The following is a 15031-nucleotide window of genomic DNA, read 5'->3' as shown; positions in this document are numbered from 1 at the left end:
GCAAATGCGGTATAACAATGATAAATGTAAGGTTATACACATGGGAAGAAGGAATAAATATCACCATTACACACTGAACTGAGCAGCCAGTGCCAGACAGCGGCTGTCAAGGCAAACAGGATCATGGGGTGCATTAAAAGAGGTCTGGATACACATGATGAGAACATTATACTGCCTCAGTACTCAATGTGCGGTCTAACCAGAAATTTGTACAGTGTACAGTTTTGGGCACCAGTGCTCAGGGAGTATATAATGGAACTAGAGCGAGTATAAAGGAGGGCAACAAAATTAATAATGGGGATGGGGGAACTACAATACCCAGAGAGATTAGCAAAACTAGGATTATTTAGTCTAAAAAAAAAAAAAAAAAAGACGACTGAGGGGCGATCTAATAACCATGTATAAGTATATAAGGGGACAATACAAATATCTCTCCAAGGATCTGTTTATACCAAGGAAGGTGACGGTCACAAGAGGGCATTCTCTATGTCTGGAGGAGAGAAGGTTTCTCCACCAACATTGAAGAGGATTCTTTACTGTTAGGGGGGCAGTGAGAATCTGGAATTCCTTGCCTGAGGAGGTGGTGATGGCGAACACAGTCGAGGCGTTCAAGAGAGGCCTGGATGTCATCCTGGAGCGCAACAATATTGTATCTTACAGTTATTAGGTTCTTTAGAAGGACGTAGATCTGGGGATTTATTCTGATGGAATATAGGCTCAACTGGATGGACAAATGTCTTTTCGGCCTTGCTAATTATGTATTTTACTATGTTCACAACTTCAAGTGCCCTAAGTGAACTATCACATACATTTGGAAAAAAAAAAAAAATCTGAATTTATTTATTTTTTTAATATAAGTTAATTTTCACTCCCTTTTTGCCCCATTAAAAACAAAGCAATTGAAAAAATAAAAACCTATCTTATATCGTTTTGTTCGTAAAAGTCTGATCAAAATATAAAAAGCACCAGAATTCCAGTTTTTTGGGTACAACAAAATGCAGCAAGAGGTGATCAAAACATGTCTACCCCAAAGTGGTATCAGTAAAAATGTCAGCGCAGTGTGCAAAAATGTAAAGACCTCACACAGCCCCATAGTCCAAAAATTAGAAAAAAAATAAATAAATATGGGTCTCAAAATGAAGACGAAGATGAAGAAGACGACGAAGAAGAAGACGAGAAAACTAAAGCGTTTGAAAAGAAAAACACTATACGTTTGTCATCTGTGTAATCATACTGACCTGGAAATTATATTGGCATGTCAGTTATGCGACAGTGCGAAAAAAAATAAATAAAAATTGTGAAATTGCATTTTTTTTTGCAATTTCAATGCTTTGGATTTTTTTATCCTCTTTCCACTGAACAATATGATCAATTGAATGACATCAAAAGTACAAACAAACATGGAACTTGGCCGCGGCAGGAAAGAATCAAATACAGAAAAGTGTCCTAAGAAACCGAGATCCACAGTGTAATTTCACTTCGTTTCTCTACAAAAGGCCTACAAGCTCTCAACTCCAAGTTCAAAGCCAACATCAAAACTATACAAAAAAGAAACATAAATCCAAGCAAATGGAAATTAGTATTAAAAGCAGATCTTTATTAATCTTTGGATACAAATGATGATGTTCTAAAATGCTTTCTGTTCCTCTTAGGCTACTTTCACACTTGTGTCGTTTTAGATCCGTCGCAATGTGTCGTTGTGGGAAAAAAACGCATTCTGCAAATGTGCCCGCAGGATGTGTTTTTTTCCCCATAGACTTGTATTGCCTTGCCGACAGATCGCAACGTGTGGCCATACGTCGCGTCTGTCGTGCACTGGATGCGTCGTGTTTTGGTGGACCGTCGTCACGAAAAAACGTTCAATGTAACATTTTTTCGTACGTCGGATCTGCCATTTCCTACCGCGCATGCGCAGCCGGAAATCCGCCCCCACCCCCTGGGACTTAGAATGGGCAGCAGATGCGTTGAAAAACTGCATCCGCTGCCCACGTTGTGCCGAATTTGCACAACGTCAGTCGGTACGTCGCGCAGACCCTTTGTGACGGCTGCGTACCGACGGAAGTGTGAAGGAAGCCTTAGATGTGCGACTTCGCTTCAACCATAACATTTCTTGTACAATTTGTCAATAGAATGATTACAATTTTTTTTTTTTATATAAAATGGTAATTTCTTTGATGTTTAAGATGTCATTTCTTTTGGTAAACATTTTCCACATGCTCAGTTTGAAAATGGCATCTCCCCTTTGTGAGTTTTCAGATGCACAAAGAGAGTCGCTTTACAAGAAAAGAGCATCCCACATTCCAAACATGAAAATGACTTCTCCTTCAGGTGAGTTCGCTCATGTGCAACAAGATAGGATTTCCGCCTAAAAGTTTTCCCACATAGCAAACAGAAAAATGGATTCTCCAAAGAGTGAACTCGCTGATGTACAAAAAGAGAGGTTTCATTGTGATAACGTATCCCACATTCTGGACATGATAATGATTGATCCACTGGGTGAGATTTCATATGTTTAACAAGATCTGCTTTCTGGCCAAAACATTTCCCACATTCTCGACATGAAAGTAACTTCTCCCTATTGTGAATTCTTTGATGTATAACGAGGGCGGATTCAAGTTTAAAATTTTTCTTACATTCTAAACATGAGAATGGCTTCTCCACTGTCTGAGCTACTGGATGTTCATCATTTCTCTTCAAGTTTTCATTTTGAACAGTCTGTAATGAGCTCGGAGATGGGACATCTTGAACAGAATCAGATGAGAGATTTTTACTCTGAAGGACTGAAGGAATATCTGGCTTAATGGTATGTTCTTCGCTTGCATCAGGTGAAGTAGCATGGTCATCAGTTTTAACATCTGAGCTCTTGGTGGAGTCATCTGCCAAGAAAAATAAATAATTGTAATAATATTCAATTACCAATTGATCGAGGCAACAGAAGTCCTCAATTCACACACACACACACACACACACACACACACACCAAGCTTGAGCTTAGGCCAACAGGTTATACTCACCTATTCATTCATTACGGCACAACACAAGGGAGAATCAGTATAGTCATGTTACATGAAAAGTATTTTGGATCAAGTGTAGGGCATAGTTTGCATAGATTTTTTTTTTTTAAACCAAAAGTAAGAAGTAGATCCAAATAAGTAGGACTTGTCTTTTATACTCCCTTACTAAAGCTAATGTATACAATCAGGGAGGTTAATTCAGACCATCTGGAGTTGATTTGCACCATTGTGGCATAAATCGATGTGCTACTTATGGCCAAGTGGACTTTCGCTAAGCTCTGATCATTGTTCGAAAAGTGTTGAGAGGGGCATAATGCGTTTAAAAAGTTACAAATTAAGGGTACGACCACTGACCTGTAAGCAATTACCAATACACAGTCGTTTAAATTCCTGTTTACACAGTGTAGTGCAGCGGGAGCACTCTTCTGCAGAGAGGAGGCAGTGACCCATCAAAGTTCCAAACCAAAGTCTCTTTAATGTGATTACTTCACAGCCCTAATGTCCATTTCACACATCTATGTACCCTTAATGTCCAATTCCCAGCAGTACATAGTACCCAGTATCCTCCAGGTCACTGCCAGGAACCATATCCTCCGGTTTACAGCCGTTAAACAAGCTAGTCCACCTCCTGAGACCAGTTGCCGTGGGCAATGATGCTCATAACGTTACTACATATATACTATATATTTGAGACAGATTGAGTGATACTATCAGTGATGTAATTTACGTACATTGATATACCATTGCTACCATTGATATACTTCTATTTGCTCCCTCTTGATTACGGTCTTTTCTATCTCTGGGTGTGCGGCCAATTTTTAATTGTTATTCTAAACATTGGTTTGTGTTCATTTGTTGTCACCAGATTCAATAAAATATAATCATGTTTCACCGAATCCATGTACATGGGACTTTACTGATCAGTTTTTCCTCCCCCTTCCCTGTTCTTGATACATTACTATGCACGATTGCTTTTCTTGTAGCTCTGTTGGCGTCACTCATGGATATCTTCTTCTGCACCTTGATTTAGATTTCTAAGACCTGACAGAAGTCTTCCCAAGTTGTATATTCAAAAACATTGACTGTGCTTGCCTTATATGAGGAACATATAGGTGGTTAACTTTTGTTAATCCCCAGCTAAAAATGCATTGGTCCTGTATTTGCGTTTGGTCTTGTGATGGCTTTTGCCATCCGATCACTGTTAAGATTTCTTATCTGTTTTCACAATGAGGTCATCACATTAACTTTTTGAACGTTTTTCAGCATCTCCTTTGTAAGTTTCTTTACGAGTTCTGGATGTCTGTGACCCAGCCATTTACATGTTGGCACATAAGGACACAATGACCAGAACCATATGGGCAGAGTCTCGCTTGTTCCTTCAAAGGGAATCTGTCAGCAGGTTTTTGCCCTGTAACTGGACAGCAGCATGAGGTAGGGACATAGACCCCAATTCAAATGATGTATCCCCCTCAGCTCAGTTAACTGGGTGAAAAAGTCATGATAAAGTCAAAGTTTTATCTCTGAAGTTCAGATGTTGAGCTGTGTGTAACCCCACTCACACAACAGCTGTGTACAATGTGTAGTAACAGCTGCTAATCAGCACTAGAGGCGTGGTTGGACTAGGATGCACAAGGCCAATTGTCCTAAAGTGATAATCATCTGTTGGTAAAAAACTGATTGTATTGAAACAGCAAAGCTCAGCATCGTGCGACATCGCTGTAACCGGGGTCACTACTCCTACTCCTCTTTGGTACCATTTTACATAGTAAAATCCTGATGACAGATTCCCTTTCATGTATGATGGATAATGCCAAAACAGATACGCATTTCTATCACCCACTATCCATCAAGGTCAGTATATTTGTCACCTTGGAATTGTAGAGTGACTTCGTTGTCATACTTTTTACTAATACTAGTTCTCCTTCGAGACTGGGATCAAACAACATGTCTTCTACCAGCATGGCTAAATTCTGTCCATTTTTACAAGGGGCATGTACAGGGATTTTCTACTGAAAACAAAGTTACCAACTATTCATAAGACATTGATTGTGAGGGCCGGGCACAGCCGGGATTCCTGACGATTGGCAGAACAGGGAACTTTTATCCTTGTTAGAATGGGTTGGCTAACTACACTCTCAATTCAGTCTCTATGAACTTGCCGTAAAAAGCCAAGCACATAACTCAGAAGCCTCATAGTTAATGATTGGAGGGTGGACAAGCATATACACTGCCACTGCATTGTAAGGGAGAGAAAAGTTCCCCATACTGCTGATCTAGGCTGGTGACAAAAGGTCGAACTCTCACCAATGAATGGGTTCTAATATCTTGTTCTCACTGGAGTAGGCCATGTTCATTTAATCAAGTTCATTCACCCTTTACATAGAGATAATTATAGGCAGTGTGTATTTGGTCCCGTCAATTACCTGGTGATGTGAGGGGCTGGGAAACCTCCATCATGAAGTCCTTGTACACATCTTTGTGTCCTTCTAAATACTCCCACTCCTCGATGGAGAAATAGACAGCGACATCCTGACTTCTTAAAGGAACCTGACACATACAATAATATCATCATCCCCCCGATCCTTTCATAGAGTTACTGTATAATATCCCAGCATTCCCACAGTGTCACCTCTCCAGTCAACAGCTCAATCATCTTGTAGGTGAGTTCTAGGATCTTCTGTTCATTGATGTCCTCAGGTATTGGGGGGTGAAGTGGAGGATCCAAGATTGGGCTCAGGGGTCTTTCCCATACATCATACACACGTGCACGATGGCGCTCATGAGAGGTCTTCTTCACCAATGAGAAATCCTGGTTATGGAGAGACACAATAAATCTCAATCGCTGTCCATCTGTTACTACCATAGATAAGAATGATGTAATGTGACGTCATCAAAATCTCTCACCTCTCCAGTAAGCCAGAAGAAGATCTCTAGGGTGAGTTGTATTATCTTTACTATCTTCTTGTCCCTGTTGCTATTCATCGTTGATTGGTGAAGTAGGAAAATTCTCTTATATAGCAGAAGATCTCCAATAAAAGGATCAGATATTGTAGGGATCTGAATAGGAAGAAGATGAGACTGTGTAAAATCATAAAGAGACAAGTGCTCCTTAAAATGGGACAGGTTTAGAAAACTTGCCAATTGTCCAAGTGCCCCAGCAGGTATCAATAGATCAGAGCAGAGATGGACTAACCCTTTAAGGAATTCACCATCCTAACCCGATGTCACACTACACTTTCACTCATCCTACATGTTTACACCTTGCCTTGGCACCAACTTGACTCTTGTATAACATACCAGAGGGTATAATATGGCCCTGATACATGTTGGATTTCTGTATCTACTAATAAAACCTATTCAGATTACTCTACACATTGGAAATCATTTTTTTCCACCATGGCAGCGGTTCCCTAAGAGCCTGGAAGCCAAATATGGATCCAGTTGACCTAAATCTACATCAGATTTCCTTAGCAGGATTAAAAGTCCTAAAAATAGAGAGAACCACAAAACAAAAATCAGACAAGTGAGTCCAATAATAATTATATATATATATATATATATATATATATATATATATATATATATATATATATATATATATATATATATATATATATATACACATACAGTGGGGCAAAAAAGTATTTAGTCAGTCAGCAATAGTGCAAGTTCCACCACTTAAAAAGATGAGAGGCGTCTGTAATTTACATCATAGGTAGACCTCAACTATGGGAGACAAACTGAGACCAAAAAAATCCAGAAAATCACATTGTCTGTTTTTTTATCATTTTATTTGCATATTATGGTGGAAAATAAGTATTTGGTCAGAAACAAACAATCAAGATTTCTGGCTCTCACAGACCTGTAACTTCTTCTTTAAGAGTCTCCTCTTTCCTCCACTCATTACCTGTAGTAATGGCACCTGTTTAAACTTGTTATCAGTATAAAAAGACACCTGTGCACACCCTCAAACAGTCTGACTCCAAACTCCACTATGATGAAGACCAAAGAGCTGTCAAAGGACACCAGAAACAAAATTGCAGCCCTGCACCAGGCTGGGAAGACTGAATCTGCAATAGCCAACCAGCTTGGAGTGAAGAAATCAACAGTGGGAGCAACAATTAGAAAATGGAAGACATTCAAGACCACTGATAATCTCCCTCGATCTGGGGCTCCACGCAAAATCCCACCCCGTGGGGTCAGAATGATCACAAGAACGGTGAGCAAAAATCCCAGAACCACGCGGGGGGACCTAGTGAATGAACTGCAGAGAGCTGGGACCAATGTAACAAGGCCTACCATAAGTAACACACTACGCCACCATGGACTCAGATCCTGCAGTGCCAGACGTGTCCCACTGCTTAAGCCAGTACATGTCCGGGCCCGTCTGAAGTTTGCTAGAGAGCATTTGGATGATCCAGATGAGTTTTGGGAGAATGTCCTATGGTCTGATGAAACCAAACTGGAACTGTTTGGTAGAAACACAACTTGTCGTGTTTGGAGGAAAAAGAATACTGAGTTGCATCCATCAAACACCATACCTACTGTAAAGCATGGTGGTGGAAACATCATGTTTTGGGGCTGTTTCTCTGCAAAGGGGCCAGGACGACTGATCCGGGTACATGAAAGAATGAATGGGGCCATGTATCGTGAGATTTTGAGTGCAAACCTCCTTCCATCAGCAAGGGCATTGAAGATGAAACGTGGCTGGGTCTTTCAACATGACAATGATCCAAAGCACACCGCCAGGGCAATGAAGGAGTGGCTTCGTAAGAAGCATTTCAAGGTCCTGGAGTGGCCTAGCCAGTCTCCAGATCTCAACCCTATATAAAACCTTTGGAGGGAGTTGAAAGTCCGTGTTGCCAAGCGAAAAGCCAAAAACATCACTGCTCTAGAGGAGATCTGCATGGAGGAATGGGCCAACATACCAACAACAGTGTGTGGCAACCTTGTGAAGACTTACAGAAAACGTTTGACCTCTGTCATTGCCAACAAAGGATTTATTACAAAGTATTGAGATGAAATTTTGTTTCTGACCAAATACTTATTTTCCACCATAATATGCAAATAAAATGATAAAAAAAACAGACAATGTGATTTTCTGGATTTTTTTGTCTCAGTTTGTCTCCCATAGTTGAGGTCTACCTATGATGTAAATTACAGACGCCTCTCATCTTTTTAAGTGGTGGAACTTGCACTATTGCTGACTAAATACTTTTTTGCCCCACTATATATATATATATATATATATATATATATATATATATATATATATATATATATACACACACACACATACATACACCGATTGTAACGCATCGGGTATTCTAGAATATGTATGTAGTTATTTATGAAGATTTTAGAATAATACATTGAATACACAATGTCGCTGATTGTTCGCGGCCGGCCACGCAGTACATTGCACAGCCCACGCAGTACATTGCACAGCCCACGCAGTACATTGCACAGCCCACGCAGTACATTGCACAGCCCACGCAGTACATTGCACAGCCCACGCAGTACATTGCATTGTGGGCATCATATCCCTGTTAAAAAATAAAAATAAAAATAAATTAAAATAAAAAATAGTTATACACTCACCTTCCGTTGGCCCCCTGGATCCAGGCGAAGCGGTTACCGACGCTCCTTGCGCGCTCCGGTCTCAAAAGTGCATTGCGGTCTCGCGAGATGATGATGTTGCGGTCTCGCTATGTCATCATCTCACGAGATCGCAATGCATGGAGCGGTCACCGGAGCGTCACGAGGAGCGGGAAAGGCCAGTTCTGGATCGGAGGGGCCGACTGACGGTGAGTATATAACGATTTTTTATTTTATTATTTTTAACATTAGATCTTTTTACTATTGATGCTGCATAGGCAGCATCAATAGTAAAAAGTTGGTCACACAGGGTTAATAGCAGCGTTAACGGAGTGCGTTACACCGCAGCATAACGCGGTCCGTTAGCGCTGCCATTAACCCTGTGTGAGCGCTGACTGGAGGGGATTATGGAGCGGGCACTGACTGCGGGGAGGAAGGAGCGCCCATATATACACACACACACACACATTTGGAGCCGCATATTCATCACTGTAATGAGCGGTACCACGTGACCGCTCATACAGGACAAGCTGCGGCGCTGAGAGGAAGCATCGCGGGAGTTGGGTGAGTATTTTAATGCCAGCGGGCAGGCGCACAGGGGGTGGGAGGCGGGAGCTGACCAGGAACTTTATTTTAAAAACAAAACAAAAAAACAAACAAAAAAACCCCATGATTTTTCATTCCTTCTCTCCAGCGAATGCTGCTGGGGAGAAGGAATGAATGGCGGCTTCAGCACCACACGCTGGGGACAGCGCTGTAGCGCTGTCTCCTGCACGGTCCGTGTGTTCCTCATTCGGCACACGTCTGCCACACGTGTGCCACATTGATGTGCCACGTGAGCACACGGAAACACGGACACGGATAACTCCGGTACCGGAATTATCTGGACGTGTGAGACTGGCCTTATAGAGTCCACGACAGCACCTACTGAGAGAGGGGATCCGGCCCTAGGAACAGGAAACCTACAGAGATAAAAGGGGCGGCTCCCCTCACACCCTTAGTTGGATTACAGAGAATGAGAGGAACCGCCACACAAGCATTAGTCAATTGCTCCGCAAGTTATTTAAAGTATGAATCTATTTACATCTCTAGATATATACAACTGTATATCCTTCTATATATAAGGTTCTCCCCTTATGCTGAGTATACCAGACCAATCGCCTTTCTGATCCATCGAGAAAGCATGATTCCAGACCCCTTTCTTTGGCCCTGAAAGGACACAGAGTCCTGCTCTGCCTCTAGTCCTATCTAAAATAGGCTAAGACAGGTCTCTTCATGTCTAACTTGTGAAATTTTTCCTCCTCCGGTGTTGTCGGGTTATCAAAAAAAAGGAGGGAAGATAAATCTCCTGGGATCTATGGAATTTAGTAGACACCTTAGGAAGGTAGGAAGGGTCTGTTTTTAAAACTATCCTATCGTGGAAAATTGACAGAAAGGGAGGATCTATTGACAGGGCCTGGATATTACTCACTCTTCTTGCTGATACTAAGACCACTAATAAGGCTGTCTTTAATTAAATGTATTTTAAAGAGGCTAAGTAACGGCTTAAATGGACCCCCTGTCAATGCATTTAGAACTAGGATGAGATCCGGAGGTTGTATATGAGAAATATGCACTGGGTCCTCTCGCTGACATGCTGAAATGAACCTAGCTACCCATCTGTCTACAACAACATTGTAACTATATAAGGCTCCCAGAGCCATATTTGGACCTTCAAGGTGTTTACGGATAGACCCAACTCCCAACCTTGCTGCAGGAATTCTAGTATAGCAGGGACATGAACCTCATTTGAAAAGGCCTCCGAATGAAAACTAAGACATTTTTTCCAAATTCTAGCATAAATTTTGGTTGTGGCCTCCTTCCTACTATTCAGGAGAGCATGTATTAAATTTTCTGAGAATCCTCTTAGTCTCAGCAACTGCCTCAAGTTCCATGCCGTCTTGCGTAGGCCCTTCACCTGAGGAGGATAAAAGGGCCCTTGAGAAAGCAGGTGCCGATCCCAATGGAGGATCCAAGGGTCGGAGACTGACATGGCTCTGAGCCATGAAAACCACAGCCTTTTGGGCCAAAACGGGGCTATCAAGATCACTTTCGCTCTTTCCTCCCTTATTTTTCTGATGACTATCGGTAGAATTATCATCAGGGGAAAGGCATAAGCCTGATGAAAGGTCCATGGGGACTGAAGGGAGTCGAATACATCTGGATGGCCCTCTCTGCATAGCGAAGCGAACCTTTCGACCTGCCGGTTGTTTCTTGTAGCAAAGAGATCTATCTCCAGCATGCCCAACATGTCCGTTATCTTCTTGAAAATACAATGGTTGAGCACCCATTCCCCCTGATGCAGGGTATGGCGACTTAGGAAGTCTGCTACAGAGTTGTCTACACCCCTGATGTGCAGGGCTGACAGGGACAAGAGATGTTCTTCGGCCAGATTTAGGATCCGGTCCATGGTAGACATCAGAGTTCCTGATAGTGTTCCTCCTTGATGATTTAAATATGCTACTGCTGTGGTGTTGTCTGATAGAACTCTTGTATGAGTTCCTTGCAGCTGTGGCAGAAAATTATGTATGGCATGATAAATCGCTTTTAACTCTTAAATTTGAAGAGTCGTTTTCTTCAGTTAGAGACCACTGTCTCTGAACTATGTTTTCCCCAAAATGCGCTCCCCCCCCCCCCCAAAGGGGCTATCATCCGTGGAAATTGTTTTTGAGGGTCTTACTACCCACAGAACTCCTCTCGAGAGGAGTCTTAGATCTAGCCACCATTCCAGGGATCTAACTACCTCAGTTGAAAGTGACATTACTCCCTCCAACTGTCCCTGCAGTCTTTCCTCTTCCTGTAGGATGGCCCGCTGTAGCTGTCTAGTATGGAACTGGGCCCACTGCACTGCAGGGATACATGATGTAAGAGAGCCAAGCAGAGACATACCCTCCCTCAGGGACATTCTAGGGTTGTCAATTGCTAAACGTACTTTATTAACTATTGTTAATTTCTTCGCTTTCGGAAGGAGGCATTTCTGACTTACAGAGTCTGGATGAAAGCCCGGGAACGTCTGGCAGGTTATTGGGAGCAACCAGGATTTTTTGTAGTTGATCAGCCAACCCAAATCCTGCAAAAGATGAAATTACATCAACTAGCCGCCGCTCACATTGGAAGGCTTAGTTTCCTACCACTAGAAGATTGTCCAGGTACGGGACTATTAAAAAGCGTCCTTTAACCGTAAATGCAACACCACCTCCAGCATTAACTTGGTGAAGACCCGGGGCGCCATGGACAATGCAAAAGGCACTGGAGATGATGGATCTGACCTTCTAACATGTCCGCCAACCGGAGGTATTGTTGATGCAAGACATGAATTGGGAGATGGTAATATGCATCTTTGAGATCCAGGACTGCCATGAAGCACCTGGGAAATACATTTTTTATGGCTGATCGAATGGATTCCATTTTGAAGGTCTGAGATCTTAGAAAGGTGTTCAACCTTCTTAAAATTAATTATTGTCCTATAAGAGCATCTGGCTTAGAGACCAGAAATAAGGGGAAGTAAAATGCCTTCCCTCTTTGATCTGCCGGAACCTCTTTAAGTAAATTAAGGAGATAAAAAAAAGCCCAAATAGAGTCTTATCCTTCGGATTAATTGTAGTTTTTAACAAGGAGCTGCTCACCTGATGGCATAAAGCAAAAGCATGTGTGTATTGGCTGCTGCAGATCCATGGACCGCCCACGCGACCTTCTCAGACATTTGTAAAAGGATAATTTGTGGATTAAATCTGCGCTGCCACAATGATACCTATCATTGTGGCAGCGCGGATTTAAGCCACAAAACATTTACAAAAGGAACCTCTACGAACACGTTTAGCTAACAGACCCTTAGTTTCCAACTCCAAAGCCTCCTGCTGAGCCTGAGACTTTAGAGAAGTCAATAGGAAGGAGTCCGGAGGAACCCGGGCAAACTCTAATCTTAAGCCAGATGTCACGAGGCTAATGGCCCAGGAGTTAGATGTTATTGCCTTCCATTGTTGGCAGAAGTGTAATAACCTGCCACCCACCGGCAGGTCGGAGTTACCTGGATTTAACTCCACTCCTGAAGGGACGTCTGCCAAACAGGTTACCCTTCTGCTTAGCATCTTTATTGCCCCAGCGGTCTTGGTTCCTATAGTCTTTTTTCCTGTTGAATGACTGTCCAAAGCCTCCCTTCCTGAAAGCTCTCCCATAGGATGGAATGTATGCATTAGGTAACCCCTTCTTCCTTTCGCCCGCTTTGGTGAGAATTTAGTCTAATATTGTGCCAGACAGGTACTCACCTTGGCATGGTAGAGTTTCAATTAGATATGGGCGTCACCTCTCCAGCCTTTTAACCATAAGGCCCGACAGGCTTCATTAGATAATCCTGCTGATTTTGCCGCTAGATGCAGAAAATTGGCCGAGGTGTCTGCAAAGAATGCTGCTGCACCTCTGATTAGAGGGATAGAGGCACGTAATTTGTCCCTGGATAAACCAGCTTTAATATTCTCCTCCAATTGATCTACCCAAACTAGTATGAAACTTGCTGGTTTAAAGGCTCCCGTACATGCCTCCCAGGATTTTTTTAAGGATAGTATCCGCTTTACGATCTAGGGGGGGTCGGAAAGCATTCCTGAGTCCCCCACTGGTAAAGAAGAACAATGGGAGGTAGAGGCTACGGCCACATCTACTTTGGGAGCTTTTACCCAAGAGGCTAGATCATTATCATCGAAGGGATACCGTCACTTAGATGTTGAGGGAAGGAAACCTCTCTGACCTTGCTTCCCCCATTCTTTTTTCACTAGTTCTTTGACCGCCGGTATTACCAGAAAAGCTTGCCTCTTCACCCGAGAGAGACCTGCAAGCATAATTGCCTGAGGTATTTTGGGGGTCTTTGGTATCCGTCAACCCCATAGTCTTCCGAACTGATCTGACAAGGTTGTTAATACGGTCAGTCAGAAAGCAATTATGCACCTCCTCTGAAGATAATATCTCCCAGGAGGAAGCTGAGCCGAGCTCGCCACTCTCCGAAGAGGACTTGGACCTAGGGGAGGTATATTCCCTGCTGGGCCTCTGCCCTTTGGTTCCGCCGGAACCCACCCCAGGGCCTGCAGCTCTTCCCTAATCATACATCTAATGTTCTCCGTTTTTACTGTTTCACTGAGGACTCCTCCTGCAGAGTATGCCCAATGCAGATCTGACATAGCCTTTTGGGTATAACTATCCGGAAGGGGTTGGGAACACAGGGCACATTCCTTATGCTTAGATTTTCTGGTCTTTTTAGCCTGAATGATATATAGAAAGAAGGAGCTGTCAGCTTAATAGGTGTAATTAGTAACACTCACCCAGTGAAGCTTGTCAATATGGTATCGGTTGCGGAGGTGAAGGCACAGGATGAGATGTGGAATGACTCAACTTTTTTGCCTTTACCACTTTTATATGTGGAACCGGTCTGTCCAGAGCATCCACTGCCACGTTTTCTGCTACTGTGCATAGGCACCACCACTTCTTCCAGTGGGTGCATAGCGGGGTCATTTGGGGATGACATCGCTGCACACCAGTAGGAATGTAGCCAGTGTTTTTATGCAGCATGCCCCATTAGCGATGGAATCCTCAAGAAATTTTTTTTTCTTCCCCCCTTCACCTGGAAGTGTTACCATGACTTCCGGGTCACGCGTCCCCACTCTGTGCGCATGCACGGCCTTGCCGCTCTGTACAGGCGCACAGACTCTTCTGCCTCCCTGGTATCCCCGGAAGCTAAAGCCAGCACTTCCGGGGGAGAGCGCCCTCTTGAGTAACTGCGCATGCGCCCGCAATCTTCGGGGAAACAACGCGGCCTCACCGCTCTGCGGCTGATACTCACACCTCACAGTTTCAAACAAGTACCGGCCAATCCAGCCGTACCACACTCTCCACGTAAGCCTGGGCTGCCATCCCCGGACCCTGGCCTCACGGTGTCCATCAGCTGAGGGGGAGCTGAACACAGTAGTCCCCCGAAGCTGCATCCGATGCTGGAGCACTTGCCGTTCCCACAGACACCGCACAGGCAGCATCACAGCCCAGGTATCCTCTTGCGACCTTCTCTCCACAGGTTCCCTTAGGAACAGGAAACCAACTGAGGGAGCAAGTAGGGTCGCCCCTTTTATCTCTCTGTAGGTTTCCTGTTCCTAGGGGCAGATCCTCTCTCTCAGTGGGTGCTGACATGGCGAAGAGAAAACCCATGCTTAAATTTCGAGGGGGTTCTCAGCCGTTTCTCCGGAAACTCCCATTCCTGAGAGATCACATCCAGGATGTTTTCATGTACCGGGAAACCAATCTGTTTCCCGGCTTTTAATCCTCCAAACATTTCATCCTGACCAGTTTAGGGAACCAATTCCTCCTCTAACCCTATAGTGCCGCGGACTGCACTAACTCCT

The 15031-nt window shown here is 43.4% G+C and overlaps 1 protein-coding gene across 1 annotated transcript; it reads right to left on the bottom strand.

The window, feature by feature from the left end:
• Positions 1–1535: 1535 nt before the first annotated feature.
• LOC143766293 (uncharacterized) lies at positions 1536–14005 on the bottom strand. Its single transcript, XM_077253859.1, has 6 exons — positions 13961–14005; positions 11638–11721; positions 5919–6071; positions 5644–5823; positions 5438–5561; positions 1536–2876 (listed from the first exon to the last, which is right to left on the bottom strand). The coding sequence occupies exons 3-6, from the start codon at positions 5994–5996 to the stop codon at positions 2218–2220; spliced, it is 1041 nt and encodes a 346-aa protein (XP_077109974.1). The 5' UTR covers positions 5997–6071; positions 11638–11721; positions 13961–14005; the 3' UTR covers positions 1536–2217.
• Positions 14006–15031: the final 1026 nt, after the last annotated feature.

This window comes from Ranitomeya variabilis, chromosome 4, assembly GCF_051348905.1.
Source record: "Ranitomeya variabilis isolate aRanVar5 chromosome 4, aRanVar5.hap1, whole genome shotgun sequence".
Lineage (NCBI taxonomy): Eukaryota > Metazoa > Chordata > Amphibia > Anura > Dendrobatidae > Ranitomeya > Ranitomeya variabilis.
Note: the sequence above shows the minus strand (reverse complement) of the source record. Positions and strands in the feature narration are given on the sequence as shown.